Source organism: Cryptomeria japonica, chromosome 5 (genome assembly GCF_030272615.1).
Source record: "Cryptomeria japonica chromosome 5, Sugi_1.0, whole genome shotgun sequence".
NCBI lineage: Eukaryota > Viridiplantae > Streptophyta > Pinopsida > Cupressales > Cupressaceae > Cryptomeria > Cryptomeria japonica.
In genome coordinates, this window is record NC_081409.1 from 393,734,996 (window position 1) to 393,755,163 (window position 20,168).

Genomic DNA, 20,168 nt, shown 5'->3' on the forward strand with positions numbered 1-20,168 from the left:
GATTCCTAACTTGTTTGCAGGGTCTCAATCAGAGTGAAAGGTAGCTCTAAGCCTACCTTGTTTCAATTAAAATTTGTGATCTAGGGCAAAATTTTGGTATTTATAATTTGGGGACATTACATTTTTGTTATCAGTTGTTGACATCTCTCTCTCTCTCTCTCTCTCTCTCTCTCTATATATATATATATATATATATATATATATATTGATCATTTATCGCCATCCACCCGCTGTCCCCAAAAAATGGCCCTTGGATTGGTGTCCTTGAAACGCGTCCCCTACTGTCCCTCCGTTTTCGTCCTCAAAATGCTGTGGAACATAGTAAATTTCCCAAATTGGCTTTGGCTATTTTTACTATTAGAAATGATAACTCCCCTCCAAGTCAAGCTCACTAGGAGCAAACTAATGAGGATGCTGCTAAGAAGGGCTGGGAGTCCCTCTTTGATGGCCAAGACTTGCCAATTGGATGGGGTTGAAGATTGTGATCCACTACTTGCTGGTTTTATTGCTCTTGCTACTTAAGTTTTTTACTGTCTACAGCTAATCCACAGTTGAAAACTTGTTTATGTTGCTATAGGATTTTGCTTTGGCTAGATTCCAAGGTGTGAATCCATTCCATATACCTCTTTTTGTGAATATGATGTACTATGCCTTTTATAAAGTAATAAAATAAAACTTTATTCATGAAAAAATAAGTTTAAAACATTATGATTGAACTTAATCCTATCACAGTGCATTACTCTTTACACTTATTATATTATAAACTGAAAAGAAAACTCTTTTAAAATTTTTGTATGTTACAGACATTTCAAAGTAAAGAGTGAAAATTGGATATACTTGGAGAGATTACAGTTTGACTTGCAAATACTGTTCATCCTTTTCCTTCTTCCTTTTCTCTCTTTCTCTTGCTCTTCATGCAAATTTTAGGGTTTGCCTTAGTGTTGGAGGGAGGGAAGAGGGGAGAAGGGAGGAGAGGCAGGGGTGGGGGGGTGAGGCAAGAGGGTGCAGGGAAGGGCACATTGGAGGGCTTGGTGGGCCTGCCATTTAAGTTCTAGTTTCTTTTAAAGACAATTTAAAAAATGCCTTACAGCTGTCAAAACTGATACGCTGTGGAGGACTTCTTGATGTTCCAAGGAATCTTGAGGGACACTCCATTCTTAGGGGATTTCCCAAACGGGTGGGACACCCTCTTTTCTTTCATTTTCTAGGATGAGGAGAACACCAACACTGATGGAATGTTCCTCCAAGGAATGGTGCTTAAGAGTTTTGTATTTTAAACATACTTCATTTAAAGCGTTGGAATAAGCATAGGGTTGCCCTACTTCTCTGGCAGATGGATTAGATACTTTTAAATATGCTACGCTAATTAGATAATAGGGATGTTATTTGAGTTTGCTTGGAGTCCAAATGAATGACTCATAAGAAATCAAAGTTATAAAGTAACTGAAAGCATACCTTTTTCAGATCAAACTTTTCACTATGATAGTGTTTTCTGCTTTTGTATGAGTACCTGTATGACAAACACAGCAACAGACTCTGCCTTAAAAACAACAAAATGCTGATCGTGGATTTTTCTCAAATTAGGCACAATGACAGTTTGATAGGGCAGAACACCGTAAAGTTTCCATAGGAAAAAATGATCTAAAGAAAAAGATCTCCAGCCCTTTGCATTAAAAGAGCATAGGTGCTTGTTACCAACTTACCATTGATCAAAATATAGAATAGTCTGATCTTTATGTGTTTGTAGTCAGCAGCTGAATGTTTTGTAATCATCTTTTCTACTTACAAAAGCTGGAATTAGTTTAGCAGCCTTCTAACTACATGTTAAAACTTATTTTTCTAACTTGGTAAATCTAGACTTAGTTTAGTGAGCCTTTTTACAGTCTACTTTTGTACATATATAGAAGTTGCATTGCACGTCACACTGCTGCATTGCATGTGTGTTGTATGCCATTGCCAATTTAGTATTTTATATATTTGTTGATGTTAATGAAGAGAATATAGCATGTCTAGCTGCAACTAATCTATATGTTCTGTTTTAATCTTATATTAAGTTAATATCAGTTGTTAGAAAAGTCTATTGTTCATAACTCTTAAGAATTGATTCTGGTTCAAGAGTAACGGAATCGTGTTCTTCCTTTTAGTCTGAAATTTGTCCAGGATGCATAGTTGTATCCACTATTCCATTCGTCTGGAGAACAGTTAGGTTTGTCCTTCATACTATTATTTTTATTACCTTAGAGAGCATGCTAAAGCATAGAATCAACTCACTCTGTTTGGCCTGGAATTTGACTAGAAGGTAGGTTTTGTTATTAAGATCTTTTTTTTGTGTTCTGCAACATATTTAGATCCCTCCTCTGTGACTTGGAAATTCATGATTTGTGCCAAAAACAAAAGATTCAGATTGAGCTGAAGACTTGTCAGGGTTGGACTTCGTAACTCCAAACATTGTTTTTTTGATGTCAGAGAAATATTTAACTGTTTTCAGCTATTTTTATTTTAATTGTGAAAAAAATAGTGTGTTGTGTCAATGTAGTTTCTAGTCATCTTATCAAATGTTCTTGAGTTCTACCAAGACTCAAGTCCCATTCAGTTACACAAGAGGTTTGAAACCAAAGCCACTAGTACAAGGATTTTCAATTGAAGATGATGTTTCTGCTCCACCGAATGATGACCATTCTTTGGAGACAATTTTGCCTTCATCACATGGAACTCACTTTTCCATACTTTGTTGGATCCTTAGAATAATTGGATGTATGGGTAGAAGGCTAGAAGATTTCTTTTTTTCGCTCTATAAAATCTCACAAATGCTCAAAATTCTATGATTGCTGAGGTTCACATGAATATTTATGCTTTTATGTGAATGTTCCTTGGAAGCTCGAGAAATGTTGTTTTGACAATATCATATCTATGGTTTTATGTGAATGTTCTTTGGAAGCTTGAGAAATGTGGTTTCAACAATATCTGGAAAGTTGCGTGATTCAAAACATTTTGTCTTGAACCAATCTCATCAAAACAAATAATTAATTTGACTTGGAAATGGTGATTATATAAATAGATACCAAGAAAATAATTGATGTTTCATTCTCAGTTTCATCACAATGTTTTGTGTATTATACTTAATAATTTATTGAGCTTTATGTTAGAATGTTTTCAACTTGTTGAATTTAGAAGCTGTATCCATATTGCAGGAAGCTCAAACATATGCTAACGAAAATGGGCTTTTCTTTATCGAGACATCAGCCAAGACAGCACAAAACGTAAATGAACTTTTCTATGAAATTGGTAAGTGTCTCTTTTAGTGTTGCAGCTTTCTGTTATATATCCACCTCTTGTTCTTTAGCTTGACATATGCTGTTATAAGCTTTGTTCATTTACCATACAAGCAGAGTATAATTATCATTTTAATATATTGATATGCTTCAATATATTGTTAGAAAATATTATAAGTATTTTGTTCCAGAATTCCTCAATTGTTTTTAGGAGGGGGGTTCCCTATAAGCAAACTTATATATTACCTCGTTTAATTCAGAGTGTGAGTGCATGTGTGCACTAATGTATGTGCATGTGTGTTATATAATCATAGCACATCTATATTGTATGTTGTATAGAAGCTGATTTATCCAATCTAGATTGTATTTGATATACAAACTAATCCATAAACCACTGGGTTGATAACCCTACTGATGCACTAAAAATGGTATCTAAAACTAGATCAGTTCTGACTATTCTCCTTAGTGTTTTCCTATTGGTAAATAACATAAAACAACATAAACATTCAATATAACAGGACTGTGCAGTAAAAAACAGGGCACAAATATACAAAATCGAGGTTCCTTTGGTAAAAACCAAGATGGGTGTAAAACTCCAAGAAGGGTATATGGTTAGCATCCAGGTACTAATTCCAGTGCTGTTACAAGAGATAAAATGTCAATATTGGCATACATGGAGCTGTCGCAGCCATACCCAATCTTTTGGATATCTCCTATCTACCCTTCGCACTCCACAAGAACCCTGCAGCACTGCCTGATATCTCTTCTCACAGCCAAGAAAGTGTTTTTCCTTTGCCTCCGACCATTTGCATTCACATGGAATGTGAAACAATGACAAATAACAAGTTTCATAAAGTTCAACCAACAACTAATAGTGGGACTATTAGTTTCTATTATTCAAAACGTGTAGAGGAGTAGAGTTTCATAGGAGCTCTAGAAGTTTAGAGCAAAGTTCGTGGATGAAAAAGAGACTTAATTTTATTGAAGGATTATCTTTACTGGTAATGTGTATGCCACAGAAATAATAGGATGTACTAGTTATCATTTTACTAACTTTTTCACGTGTGTTGTTTCTTCTATCAAAGTTTAGTGTAGAAATCTTGCTGGTTTTATAGTCCAGGTCTATGTTACCAGGTTTGGCGTAATTAGGCTGAGTAGACTTACCGGTTCACCCCAGGGTACCACTTGAGTCTACTGGGGGTGAATCGAGGGGGACACCTATGTACCCATGGCTGGGGACACCAAAAAGTTGATTTTTCAGCAAAAAAAGATTTTTTAATCTAAAAATCCCCCCAATGCATCCATTTACCCTAAAGTGAGAGTATTCATTGCTTGCAACTCATTTGACAAACACAAAACACAAAGAAGAGCATTTTTACCCTCCAAGTTGCCATTGTTGAGTTTTGAAGGTTGCTTCATTTTTTTTTCAATGGTGAGGGCTATAGGGAAGTAAGATCTACACCAAGAGATTAGGAATCACTGAACAAAAAAGATTTAGCCATCAAAAGTAAGTAAATCTTTCATTTAAAAAAAAATACATTAATTTTATCAAGATTTTTAAAGTTCTAAAAAAAATTAAAATTTTTTAATTTTTTTTTAGTAAGTTTTGAATATGTTTTTGAACATTTTATGCATAATAATGGGTTATAATGCCATTTTTAAATCTTTTTGAATTGTAGTGTTGTTAATTTTGAGTCCATACATAATGGCTGGAAGTTCTAGTTTGGTTGCCCAAAATGCAAAGAGTTCTTTTAAATTTGATGCAGCGTCGCCTCTTTGGTGATATACAACAATGATTCAACTTCCTAGTGGTGGTGGTAGTGATTTTCTTTGGCATTGTAACCAATGTGGAAAAGACTATAAGACCTCATATTTTCAAGTGAAAGCTCACTTTGTGCCATTTCTTTACAAGGAATAAAAATTTGTCCTAGGACAAATAAAAAAGGGTTGCGAAAGGAACAAAAATGGTTTTATGTTAAAGAACAAGAGGATGTTGACATGACAAGTAATAGATCAGAGGCTCTTGCACATCGTCTTTCCAAAAGAAACTTGCAGAAACCTTCCGGTGGCTTCTCACAATTGGCTAGCCCACATCTTTTCATGCCAATGCCACCATCTTCTAGAGAAGAGAATGTTTCTGTTTCGCAAGAAAGAGGCTCATTAGAGAAGGCTTTCAAAAATGAAGTGAGGAAGGTTGTAGATCAGAGCATTGCCTATTGCATTTATGACAATGTCATTCCTTTCAACATTGTTAGAACACCTTATTAGTGGGAAATGGTGATGACCCTTTGCAACACACTTGATTATGTTCTTGGGTATGAAAAGATGCAAACCACCTTATTGGCGAAGGAGAAAAATTCAGTAGAGGCATCATTGAGAGTAATCAAGGTTACATGGCTCTAAATAGGTGTGTCCATCGTTTTTGATGGATGGAAAGATTGCAAAATAGACCATTGATAAATGTTATAGCAGTTTCCCCTAAAGGAACCATGTTCTTGAAGTTAGTAAATTGTGAGGGGCAAGTAAAAGATGCAAATTTCATTGCCAATATTCTCATAGAATCCATTGAAATGGTGGCCTCTAAAAAATATTGTCCAAGTCAAAATGGATAATGCTAAAAGTTGTAGGGCAGTTGGGTCTGTAGTGGGGGGTACATATACTCAATTTTTGGACACCATGTGCAGTCCACTCACTTAATTTGATATTGCAAAAGATTGTGCACAAATTGAGCGGGTCAAACAAATCTACATTGAGGGTGAGGAGGTCCAAATTTTTGTGACTAATAATCATATGTCACAAGGCATCTTTAGTTGCTTCTTGAAGTTTATGTTGTTAAAGGTAATTTAAATTTTATTTTTTATTGTTGGTATGTGACATGTTTTTTTAATCCCATATTAGGTTGCCGAAATTTGATTTGTAGCTCACACAATCATCTTAAGACGACTTGTGAAGGTGTAAGAGGCCTTGAGTTCTAGGTCATCAACAACTTGTGGAGTGTATGGAGGCAGCGAAGTAACCCCAAAAGTAAAAGCATTGATCCTAGATGGCGAGTGGAGGGATTGTCTGGAATATGTTTTGAATTTCACTCAGCCCATCATGGTATGTTGATATTGATTGTCTCTATTTGGGTGAAATTTATTATGGCATGGACTCCATGGTGGAGAAAATAAGAGCAATATAGAATCCAAGGAACATGACTTTTCAAAATTGTACAAAAGATTATCATTGACCATCTCTTAGCGTTTTCTTTGTTACAAAAGTATTATAGCAAAGAGGTACTTTTATTGCTGAGGGGGGGGCTACCATATAGGGACGGGGAGGTTGTTGATGGCTATAAGGCTGCATTTAGAAATATATTTTCAGATGAAGATATCCAAATTATTGTCTTTAGTGAGTTTACCCACTTCATATCTTCAAAAAAATACAGAACCTTTGGGGCCTAGTGCATGGCCCAAAGCAGTTTAGTATAGGCAGTTGCATTCCTAGTCTGCATGCAATTTTTAGAGATGTTATTGGCTTGTGCCCAAAGATATGACCAAAGGTGAAAAAAGTGTTTGAGCTTATTCACCAAACTTACCTAAATATAAATTTATATTTGATAGATAAGGTCTTTGGCCTCCCATTGTATGCCTAGTATGACAAAGTAGACTTGAAGGAGGCCCTCAAGTATTATGAAACAAAGACAACTGAGATAGTGAATTTGTATTAATGACAATTGGCTGCTATAGAGGAGGAAGTATGCTCTCAAAATGGCCAAGGTCCTCCAAAGAAGAGAATTCAAAGAGGATCCTCATGATGCCATTACCTTATTGAGTATAGTGGCTGGATAGGCCAATACCAAGGACTTCTACCCTTGGATGTGTTTCTTCATCTTGCCCATCCTTGACAAGAAGAGAATCTATTCGGGGACATTGATCAATAACAAATTGCATGAACAATTTAGAGCATTGGGAAATAAGTGAATTCTACACAACCTACTTGGTCTACCCTCTAGCCTACAACATTTTTCTAGGCTTGATTTAGGTAGGATAGATGGAACTTGGATGGAACTTGGATGAACTATGGTGTATGATCATTACGTACAGTTGGAATTGAAAGAAAGCTAGAGGCATTACAACTACTTTAATGATGCATTTGTGTTCTCCATCATTAGGTGCTTGGAAAATGACCATACAAAGAGGTTGTCCCTAGAAGCAATACAAGAATTGGCTAATTGGAGTTGGTTCGTCCAATTCAGAACCTTCTTGTACATTAGGATAGGAGGATTAGGCAAGGCTCCTTACAAGTTGCCAAGGTACCCCAACAAGATCTTATGCTTCAAAATATGCAAACAACCTATTGGAAGTTCGGAAAATGATAGTTGGCAAGCATAAAGTGGGCTATTCCTATTCCAGCATGCACCGCACAAAAATTGTAGAACAAGAGATGTCCATTTATAAATTGGACCTATATGAGGTGAGGAAGAAGTTGGATCCAATTAGAAAAGTTGGACTTGTGATCGGCTTATTTCTTAGACATGCATTTGAAATTGAGGACTATTGGGCGAGTACCTTTTTGAGCGCGAGGTAACAATAAGGGACTAATATCAAATAACGGTTCTACACCACAACAAGAAGTGCCCACACAAGAAAACATACAAACACCTCCTATATCACAAGAGAAAGGTGTAATTTATGATGTGTCTTCTAGTTCTAGGGAATAGTCTCAATTATACACCCCTACTAGGCTACCTAGATCAAAACCCTTCACCTCCTTCCTCTCCTTGGTTAATCTTTGCAAGGGTTCTTTCTCCACATCTTAGTCTTCCTCACTTTTCTTCATCTGCATGCGCTCCTTGAGTACTTATGGGAGACACATTAGTAGGGAGTTTAAGATTGCTAGTGTCGCTAGGATCCACTATTGGGAAGATGTGGAGAACCTACAAGCCCCATTCAAAATACTTCTCAAATATTGTAGAAATATTCAAGGCCCAATGAAAGCCAAAAAGGGCAAGGATCACAGTCGGTGTACAAGGAACAACAATTGCAAAGATAGCTACATTGGTGGTAGACAAAGAGGAAGCACATATACAGCTAGGAGACTATTAGGTGCAGAGGATGAATTTGATCCATCAAACATGAGAGGGAGAAAAATTGTCCTTGCAAACATCAATTTCCACCATCTTGAGTAGGATGAGAAAAGATGAGAAGACAAAAGAACTCAAGGCTCAAAATGGTGAGTTATTGACCTACATTGAATACCTTGTGGGCTATATGGACTCAAATACTCTAGACCTAACCCTCTTGGCAACATTAGACAAAGGAACACAACAAAGGGATGTAGGAGGAGTTGTCAATGCCACTACAACTTGGAGGGATACTTTGGAATCCCAAGGAAGTAGACTCATTTGAGAAGCCATTTATTGCTATCACAAGGGAAGTCATGGAGCCAATGCCATGACAGAGTTTGTAGAAACAATTGATGAAGAACTCATCACTCTTGAGGATGATTTGCCTATATTTTAGAGAATAGCTAGGGTACCATTTGCAGATCTTCTAAGGAATGACATTCTTCCTGATGGATCCTTGACTTGCACTTAGAGTGGTTCAAGTCAAATAAATGGAGGATCAAAATGTTGAAGAGATGTAAGAAGAAGTCTGCCACCAGAAATGAGGCAATAGATGCAGTAATGGTGGAAATAGAGGGCTTAATAGAAGCAATTCCCTGTGACATCTAGGAAAGGCCCAACAAGGTCCTTGTTGCTGCTATCATCAAGGAATTTGTTGATTCCTTGAAGCAGCATTTGATGGAGCATTCAATAGATAATTTAATGAGAATTCAAGTCGCTTCAATGTTTTCCAAGACTGCTTATTGGAAAAGTAGGTAGCCAAGCTGATCAAGAAGACCCTCTTTTCCAAGAAGATTCACTTCGAATACTTGGGTGCTTCAAATCTTAATACGGTCTTGGAAGCAGTTGAAAATTTTTAAGATGCATTTTGTAGCAGCAACAACAGCAAGAAGATCAATCAGCAGTAGCATGGCAGTGAAGTTTTGGGTATCTAGCTGGGAGTGTTTCTCATTCTTTTATTTTTTGAACATTTTAGTAAAACCGCTTTTTAATTTGGAAGTATTTATTTGTAATTTAATTTTTCTTGGGGTCATGAAATAAATAAAGACAAGATAATTTTGGACCTATGAATTAAATAAAGGTCACATTCAAATTATTATTTATTTTGGGGCATGTGGATTATTTTAAAATTGAGGCCAACTAGTTAGTCCTTCGGAAAAGTTTTGGGCACCCAAGTTTGGATACATATATAAAAATCAAAAGCATTGTAATGGGGTTAATTTTAAGAAGAAAATGCTAGGCAAGGATAGATAAAAATACTCAATTTTTTATTGTAATCTCAAGATCTCGGACTGGGTTATGCTGTAACACCCAAAATTCGAAATTCAATGAGAAGGATGGAAGTCGAAGGCATGTTAAATGTCTCATTATTCACTAGTCCTTGATTGTGGTAGGTAATGTGTGAAATTTTCATGTGTAATACAATAATTTTGCATGATCTATTTCATTTTCAAGAAGAATCTTTTGATGATTTCTCTACTGTCAGTGGTTGTGTGTGTTAATTCTTTCATCAATGAATTGATGAATTGGTAGTGTTGCAAAACAGATCCTTTATATATATGTATGATTTTCACGCCCAGTCTTTATTTCTTATAGAAGTTAGATACTTTTCAATAGAGATAGAAATGATCTCAGTGACTTCACTTCTTGTAGTTAGGGGTACTGGATACCTAATCAACACTTCTATTGCTCAAAGGTCTCTAATTGGCTTTGTACCTTGCACACAGCTTCAGGAGCTGCCGATGTGTATGCTTTAATGTCTTGGCATGGTATTTGTACAAAATGATATTTCAATCTGTTAATGCTTCCCCAAGCATTTTTGTTTTGCAATGTGTACAAATCAATTCCCCTTTCTATGACCAAGGGATGGTATGTTTCTAACGAAGGTCCTTTCTAATTGGACTTGACATTAAAACAATTTATAAATATTAAGTATGCTGTGAAAACAAATAAATGGAAAATAAATTTAGGGTTTGTAGCTATAAAATAGAAAAAAATAACAAAAACAGATAGGGTTTATACTTTGTTCCATGAATCTGAAATGGATAAAAAAAGAAAAAAAAATTGCAGAAGACAAATGATTCAAAATACAAAAAACTATCTTTTCAAATTTGCTTCAAATTTATAGTAGGCTGCTCAAATCAATGGTGGCCTTTTCCAAATGCACCATAGGCTCCTTTAGATGCTCCAAGGGCTGCTACAGACCTACCTAAATGGTATTTAATTAATGTTTGTTGCTCAACTTGTGTGTTGATTTTTTCTTCTACAGCACATGATTTTGGATTGAATACTATTTTTTTTCTTTTACTTGTGCTTAGAAATGAAATAAGTGCTTTTAGAGTCGTAGAGGTCATTTTAAGTTGATAGTTTTTAAGTTTGATATTTTTCTTATTTTTCTTTCCCTGTTTTTAAGTTTTCCCTATTGCAACTGAGTCCAACAATTGGGAATCACTAGATCTTCAAGTCTAGAGTCTTCGAGTCTTGGTTTTGGTAGTTAGGTTTGAGGCTCGTTGAGTTTGGGCGTGTTCTTGCAAGTCTTGTACCTATGTTTACAAAAGGTTATTGTGACAATAGCCCAAAATTTACAGCATGCAAGCCTACCTTGACTCATAGTTGTCATCACTATGGTATATTTGATACCCAACATGTATTTGTGATTAACTAGACCTTCTTTTGTGTAATATTATTTAGGTATTTCATTTTTGTGGGATGTTCTACCATTTTAAATATTTGTAGAACTCAATTCATCATTTTGAGGACTTTTTTTCATGAATAGTATCTTTTTCTATGACCGTTCACTCATACACATTGGTAATGATCATAAGGCAAGAGAATCCTCAAAGTAGACAAGAACCTCTATGTGTTGTTAGTGCCAAAGAGGAGGATGTCAACACATCCACATGGTGTCTTGAACTTCAACGTGATGCTTCCACATGGTTGAAGTTTTTGGTGCATTTAATGCATTATAAGCTTGCATCGAATCATAATTGTTATTTATGTAATATTCCTTATCAAAGATTCAAACACCATCTTGTTATGTAATAAGTGAAGCTTTTGTAGTGTAGACAGCAGTATTATTTAGATGCGTTAGTTTTGTGGGACTTTCCAATATGAATTGTATTTTAAGACTCAAGCTATCACTTTAACACAATGTTTCTCAAAGTTTTCGAGACCAAGGGATGTTGGGAAGTGGGTACAAGGTTTTGGAGACAAAAAAAAAATTTCTAAAATCTGGGGAGGATAGGGGGACTACTATTAAAATAACTGAAGAAAAATTAAATAAGTTGAAACTTTACAAAGAAATTCAATGTTCTGCATTTGCAATGATAAGCCTCTCCCATTTTGAAGGGAAATTAGAGCATCCCAGAAAGACCTCTGAGATCAGTATGCATACCCAGTATCCTGTGTTTCTTTAAAAATTGATCTCAACAAGTTGATACAAGCACATACTACCATGCCATAAAAGGGGAAACAAACATAGTTGATTCCCATACATTAAAGCTCAAAGGAAAGATGATGAGCTCAAAGGAAAGATGATGCAATTTACATATATATATAGATCTAAGCAAGTTTCAACAGCATCATGGTATATAGATTCAATACCATAGAATCATAAAAGAAGAAGAATCAGATAGAAGAGAAAACATAGATATATGTGGGGAAAACTCTTTCGGGTAAAAGACCCCACACTCCAAACATTGAGCCAATGTATTATTCAGCAACAATTTACAATACATTTTTAGGCTCTAAGCCTTTATATAGAGATTTACATTTTGCTCCATTTCTAGAAGAAATCCAGCATCATAACCCTTGTGTGAATCAATCTCCTCTCTTAAACTCCTCTAGCAAACACTTGTATTTATAGAGCTTACAATGCATTAAATGTCAAGTTTCCAAAACCATGCCTAGGCATGAAGATGCCACATGGAAGGTGCCAAATTCATCACACATGCAAAAGGTAACTTTCAATATATGCAACTGCCAATATGCAAAAGGTGCCAAATTCACAACACATGCAAAATATGCAACTGCCAATTATTACGAAACTTGCATAAGAAATTGCACTTGCCAAATAAGTAACTACACCTCCAAAGGCATCCACATTCCATTAAGACTCAACATGAAATAGAAACTTCATTTATGCATAACTCCTACTTTATTAGCAACTTCCAAATTTGACTCTTCAAAGTAGACGCCAACTTCCTAAACAAGAGGACCTTGTCATAATTAACTTAACAATGCCAAGACACGTCACCATAGCGCACCTCCGAGAAGTTTTGACAAACTCCTCTCCAATTGAGTACCCAAGTGACAAATGGCACATTCCCACGCTCTCCTCACTTTGCATGTAGGATTCTTCTCCCACAAAGTGATAAGACAACCTATAAAGTTAGCACTTAGGATATAATGAATAATAAATCAAATATAATCCAATAAAATTTACTAGGACTCTCAAAGGTTGAGACTCCTCAATTCCAACACATTCGTGTTTTTATGGTTTTTTTCGCATTTTTTCTTAAAAAATTACCTTTTTAATTCTTAGGCACCAAATGGAGTAGGTTGTCTAGTCCTTGAAAAAGGGGATGTTCCTTCCAAGTCCCCCATGTCCATGGAATTCCTGGGATGTTGGGACATCATTAAGACACCTAGGAACACATCCCATGGAACACTAATATGTGGAGTGTTTTTATACTCAAGCCACCACATTGACACAATGTATCTTTAAGTTTTCAGGACCAAGGGATGTTGTGAAGAGCGTACAAGATTTTGGGGACAGTAGAATATTTCCTAAATTTTGGGGATGATAGGGGTACTGCTATTAAAATTACTCAAGCAGACTAAAAGAAACTGAAACTTTAAAAAGCAATGCAATCTGCTGCATTTGCAATGAGAAGCTTCCCCCGTTTAGGTTTTTACATTTTAGGGTATTTTTGCTTTCTTTTCTTAAGAAATTATCTATATAATTCTTAGGCACAAAATGGAGTAGGCTGTCCAGTCTTGAAAAAGGGAATGTTCCCTCCAAGTCCCCAAGTCCTTGGGATTCCCGTGATGTTGGGATATCATCTGGACACTTAGTAACACATCCTTTGGGATTCCTGGGACGTTGGGGCATCATCTAGACACTTGGGAACACACATCCTTTGGGATTCCTGGGATGTTGGGGCATCATCTAGACACTTAGGAACACATCCTATGGAACACTAATTTGACGAAATGTTTCATGAGTAGTCATTTATTCTATGACCTTTCACTTGTACATTGACAATTGATTACAAAGCATGCGGACCTACAAAGTGCACACAACACCTCTCTGTGAAGTTAGTATTAGAGAGAAGCTAAGACTTTTTGCCTTATTCATTGCTAATTATTATTACGTTGAAAAGGGAACCCACAAAGCACACAAGCACCTCTGTGATGTTAGCACGAGAGAGAAGAAATTGCTCATGAAAATAGACATTAGGGTGATATGGATTAGTAAAACCATAATTTTGTTCGAACTATTGGTAAAAAACTGGAAAAAGCAAACTAACCAAAAAAGTACAATTTCAATGGCATAAATGTAATCTTCAAAGTTTTTTGTTTTAGGGAGGTCTCTAATTGCAAAAACCTGGACAGATAGACAATGCTAGAAGGATGGAGTAAAAGTCGAGCCAAGATTCAGTCAAGAGTTTTCACTAATGTGGTGATGGAATCAATAAGAAAAAATCCATGATGGACAAAGCCTAAGGATGATAAGGTCAATTTAGGGCTAAATAGAAAAAAATAGATAAGATGCAGATCTATGGTTTGGATAGGCGTAGCTGTCTAGGTCCCAACTAAGCACAATAGATATATATTACCAAATGCTAATTGCAATCATATAATGGAAACTCAAACAGTAACCTGCAATGTGGCAAAGATATCGATATTCCTAAATTTGATCTCATTTTTAGTTTTCAATTTTTTGAAAAAAAATCTTAATGATTAAAGAATGCATTTTTTAGTTTCCCGACTACCACATGAACATTCAAAATTGAATGCAATAGAGATCAAAAAACCCTAATGGTAATGTAAGGTGTATGACATTATCAATGATCCAAACCTTTAGTAATGCAAGATAACAATAAAGCAATATATAAATGCAATATCCTTATACAGGTACATCAGTAGCAAATCCCAACTGGGTTTTGTGCAGTAACCACAAACCAGTTTCCAACGTTCAGGATGCTGCGTAACAGTATGACTTGAAGGTGAAGATTGCCCTTGGATATGGCTAGCAGCTCAATCAAACCCTAGTTGGTGAAACGAGCAAAATATGTGGGGCAAGTGAAGTAGTAACAGTGAAATAGCCAATCTAGTAATGGCCGAGGGTTTGTGTTGATGGGTTTTTAAGGCACATGCAAACACAGAATAAAATACCTAAGTATCTTATCCTCTCTTGAACAAAATCTCTCAAATGCTGAAGATTAGCTTAAGGATCACTTGAGAAGACTCCAAGGTTCATGAATGTAGGGTCACTACGTGTGGATAAACTCCGTTGGTTGATGTTACAATATGGTGATGATTTTGATCCTAAACTAGCTAGAGTTTGAAAAAAAAATGGCAAAAGATAAGGGGTTGAGAGAATCTATTCTAATCCTAAGAATGTAGGAAGATGAGTGAATGATTAGATGGAATCCTACTGAGCGAGGTCTCACCATCAACTTGAACAATTTGACACAAGCTCAATGCAATCTTCTAAGGATATTTCAAAGATATTCGAATCAATAACATCAAACATCAATTACCATTCAAGTTAATGCATAAGCAATGAATGTAGAACAATTCGAAGTTAAGCTCATATCATTCCGGTTGACCACACAAGGCACACTTACAAGCAACAAGAGGCTAATGGTATGGATTAGGTGGATTCCACATGAATACATTCAACAAATTCCTCCACTCAATCTAATTACATAAAAACAAATTGAGAAGCAAAGACTATGCAAGTTGTTGAAGTAACAAATCAAATTCACCATAACTTCAATGAAATCAATTGTTCTTTGTAACAAAGTTTGGCAACAATCTTTGCCTTATACTACTCTAACTTCTATTCTAATTGCTATTCTATTCACTATTCTACTCACTATTAACTATTTTCCAACTATTCACTATTTGTTGACTGTTAACCTTTACAAATGAAGAGTTTGAGCTTTATATAGAGAGCTCATTTACAATGAATGGCTAGGATTGAATCTCCATCAATGGCTAAGATTTTACAATGAAAACCCTAATTAGGGTTTTGTTACAACAAACTCTGCTTAGCCAATGGAATAATTACATTCAGGGAATGTGGACTAGTAGACATCAGGGGTAGGTACATCGGAGTTTACGCCATCACAGGTGAGTCAAGTTCATTGTATCTAGACATGTTGAAGTATACGTTCCCTGATTGGTAGAGATAGTGACTGTGATGATGATTAGGATGCGACTTTTATCTTGCACTTCGTAGACTTGTTTTGATTCATCATCACGAAGAGATGTTGAGACAGTTTGCTTCAAGTGATGATGACGATGAGGAGCAAACTTTGATTAACTCTTCTGAAACTATCTGCTTCTTGAAGGCTTCAATCATAGATGTGCGAGGTGTAGATCTTAGTTTTGAAGTATTGATTTACTTCTGATTTCTCCTTTGAAACTCCAAACTCCAACTCTTGTTACTCTCTTCATGTTCTGCAAAACAAACAAGCAAGTATTACACACACTTAATATAGGTTGATTAAAGCATAAAAAGAGGATTCGCCATCATGAAGCAACACTTGAAGTTGCTTTTTGCTCGTGAAGAGGAGCTCTTGAAGTCTACTCCCAAGCCTCTGCTCATGAAGTTCACCTTGCTTCTCATGAAGTGATCTTTGAATTCTCACCTTTCATGTTTTCAACTCAAAATGATTCTTTCCAATCATCAAATCTCTTTCAACGTAGTGGTCCTGTAGTCAATCTTGCAAATTCACCCTCAATTATGAAGTAAAATTCACTCCGTAACTTTTACACTTGAAATTCACCTTTGAAGCTCGGAACATGAAGTTTGCTCCCCTTTGTTCATTCATGAAGTTCACTCTCATAGTGAATTTGCTCCATTTTATTGATTCATGAAGTTCATTTGAATGGAATTCGCTCCTAGCCATCAACTCATGAAGTAGATTTGTATGAACTTCGCTCCAAATGTCCCAAACATGAAATTCGCTCCAAACTGGCTACTCATGAAGTTGATAAATTTCATCCCAAGGGGTGTGCACATGATGTCTTATCTCATTCACCTTGCTTTGCTAAGCTTGCTTGTCATGAAATCCGCTCCAAAACTCCCCAACCTGAAGTTTGCTCCAATATTCCAACTCATGAAGTATGTTTTTCGCTCCAATATGCAAACTCACGAAGTTCGCTTGCAACTTGCAACTTGCAACTCATGAAGTTTGCTTTATGTGAAATTCGCTCCAAATCATCAACTCTTGAAGTAGGAATTTCGCTCCAATAGCTTAATTCATGAAGTATGAATTTCGCTTCAACTCAGCAACTCCTGAAGCAAGGAATTTCGCTCCAACTTAGCAACTCATGAAACAAGGAATTTCGCTCTAATTGTTGAACTCATGAAGTCGCTCCAAATTGGATCTATTCGAGGCAAATTCTATCAATCATTCTTCACTCCCCTTTCAACTTTGCTCATGTAGGCTTGCTCATGTGTGCTCATTGATGAATTTCACTCCAAGGAAGCAAGTCATGAAGTTCAAGTTCGCTACAAGGGGCTGAGTCATGAAGTAGGAAATTCGCTCCAATTTGTCAACTCATGAAGTCGCTCCAAATCTCCAACTCGTGAAGGCGCTCCATTTCTCCAACTCGTGAAGTCGCTCTATTTAACATGTTCATAAAATTCGCTCATCCCTTCCTATTTGTGAAGCGCTGAAGTGCGCTCATCTGTAGTGATTTGCGAAGTGCTGAAGTGCGCTCATATCGTCCAATTTGTGAAATATGCTCTTCTGTTTCAGTTTGTGAAGTGCGCTCTCATTGGCCCGAACATGAAGTAAACTTCTTATTTGCCCTTCAAACACTTAGTCAGTTTTTTTTATTACATTAGGCAAATTTTTTTAACTTCATTCACGTTTCAGGGTTGCTAGGCGGTCTTTGAAGTCTCTTTGCATTCTCTGACTTGAGCGGCCATTTGATGTTGCTTTGTAGTTTGATGATATGAGCAACATTAATGCCCTCCTTTGCAACTTGACACTTTGATCAGCTAATTCGAATGTCTTTGCATCTCCCTATTTGATCAGCTAACTCAGGCAGCTTTGCAAACATGATAGGCCAGATTAGGGGACCTTTGCAAACCAAAACATGATCGGTGAAATTGAAAACCTTCAAAGTTTTGTCAACTAGCTGGCCCGGTATGTTACACTTTCAAAGGCACAAAATCATTTCCAATGAAGCCACCTTGATTGGACTTGGATAACCACTGAAACGATTCAAGTCTCAGATCTGAACTTTATATTGCCACCTTGGAGGTCAAACTTGCTGAAGAGTGACAAATTCACTGCCCTTTCAATCACCGTTGAAATATCAAAACTCAATATCGTGGTCCTTCAAGCTCAGCTGAGTTCCAAAAAAAAATCTCCTTGATCATATATCGGTGAGTGAATCAGATTGCCTTTGGGGTGATCTCTGATGATTATAATGCCAAAGTGAATTCATTGAAGTAAAATATCAAGATTGCTGCCTCAAAACGATCAGAATTTGATCAATATCACAGTTGCTACTGTATGCACTAGCTGAGCGATCCTCAGTGAATGTCTTCAAAAAAGTGATTTCACCACCTTTGAAGCGAATCTTCTCTTGTGAACCTGGAGATTTGTATTAAATTTATAGTGAAATGCTCTTTATATTCTCCATCCTAAAGTTTTAGTGGAGCCCAAATATGCCACGGGTGTGAAAAGGGAGTGGAAAGGTGTAATAGAAAAGAGGATATGGTGGCAAAGAAGATGGGGTGATGTGGTAAAGAAGTTCCACGGAGGGGATAAGGTGGAAGGGATGAAGGGGTAGAGTGAGGTCGATGCTCTCTCTTTTATTTAAAATTCATTATTAAAAAAAAAAAAAATTATAAGGAAATTTTTTTTTTCTAAGTTCCCAATCCAAAAGTTAGTGGGTCCCAACAAAGAGTCCTTTAAAAACTTATTTAATTCTCTATTTTGGAGTGTGTGGGGTCCAGCATGTAATGCGATACGGTGGAGAGAAAAATGTGGGGGGAGTGGTAGGAAATGTTAAGGGTAGCTGCTACGTGGAGAAAGAGTGGGAATGGGATGTTGGAGGAAAGGGGAACATAAGGGATATAAATGATGGAAGTAGGAGATGCGTGGGGTTATGAGGTATAAGGGGTAGTGGATGGAGTTAGGGGAGGTTAGGGAGTAAAATGTAATGGGAGGTATATGGGGGTAATGAAAGGGCAGAGGGTGTGTAGGTTATAATGGGATGGGGTTTAGGCTAGGGGAAGGAAGGTGGGATAGGATAGGATAGGAAAGTGGTAGGTAAGGGAAAGGGTAGGCTAAGGGGAGGGAGGTGTAGGTAAAAATGAAGGTATACGTAGGTGAAGGGTAGTGGATGAGTATACTAGGATGGGAAGAGGGTTAGGTAGGTGAGGGTATAGGTGAAGGTAGGGAGGTGAATGAGATGGAAGGGGTAATGGAGGTAAAGGTAAAGGTAAAGGTAAAGGTAAAGGTAGTGGAAGGGGTAGGTTAAGGACGTGGGATGGAAGTTAGGAAATATAAGGTAGGTTATGTAGGTGAAGTAGGTTAGGGTATGGGGATGGGTGGAAGGAAGGAAGGGTAGATGGAGTATAGAAAGGTAGGTGGGTAGAGGATATGGTAAATGGAAGTGAAGCGTGGTAGGGGAGGTGGAAATAGAAGGAAATGGAATGGTGAAATGAGAGTGATCGGGTTTGGGCACCCGCAGGTACTGCTTGGAGAATTGGAAGTGATTATGTCTTGGCTGGGCAAAGGGAATGTTGAACCTCACTTCATTCTTAAGAGGGGGACTTGATCAGCTCCTGAGCAACTACGAACAAAAGGTTAATAGCAAAGACTCGACAACAACTAACAACTAAACTAAGACGACTAATCTAGAAAGCGAAAAAGTGGGGGTTCCCATTTGCAATGGGGTGATGTGTAAATAGCTCACAACAGATTGCACAATAGTGATGTCATGGTCAGTAAAATGATCTTTGAGTTTACTTATGTACAGTCTCTAAAGTTAACAGGGGATATATAACTTGTATATTGTAAAAAACAGCTACTGAAATTATGTTAATGCTGAAAATAGCTGTTGACCCACAACATCAACTAAAGAGGAAAATTTATGATGCTCAAGAAATCCTGGCCTCTAAAGTTAAGAGGACATGGATCAACTTTTTGTATATTGTAAAAGATAGAGACTGAAATTCTACAAATGCAGAAAATAGCTGTTGACCTGCAATACCAACTAGAGGAGTATTTATGATTCTCAAGATAGTAAGTCTGTTGGTAATCCACATTCCATTTTTGCTAGGGGGGCGCATATCGTTGGCATATAGGCCTTGTGTCAACAGTAAGTAACTGTTGAACATGGGAATGACATATGCGATCCTTGAGAAATAATGGTCGTACACAAATGTGGGTGTCATTATTGGAATCATAAGCCCCAATTATGGTGTTGTGCTCATTAGAATGCTGATGGAGATGTAAATTGGCTGATGGAATTGTAGAAATTCTATTGCAGTCACTGATTATTAATCTCCTATCTCATAAAAATTATTT

General features: G+C 36.8%; 1 protein-coding gene across 2 annotated transcripts in view; it reads left to right on the forward strand.

The window, feature by feature from the left end:
• LOC131062325 (ras-related protein RHN1) overlaps positions 1–20,168 on the forward strand; it is a 148,495-nt gene that overhangs the window by 117,854 nt on the left and 10,473 nt on the right. For both annotated transcript variants that reach the window (XM_057995961.2, XM_057995960.2), the window contains one exon: positions 3,192–3,285. In XM_057995961.2, coding sequence (XP_057851944.2) covers positions 3,192–3,285 — 94 coding nt within the window. The remainder of the gene's footprint in view (positions 1–3,191; positions 3,286–20,168) is intronic.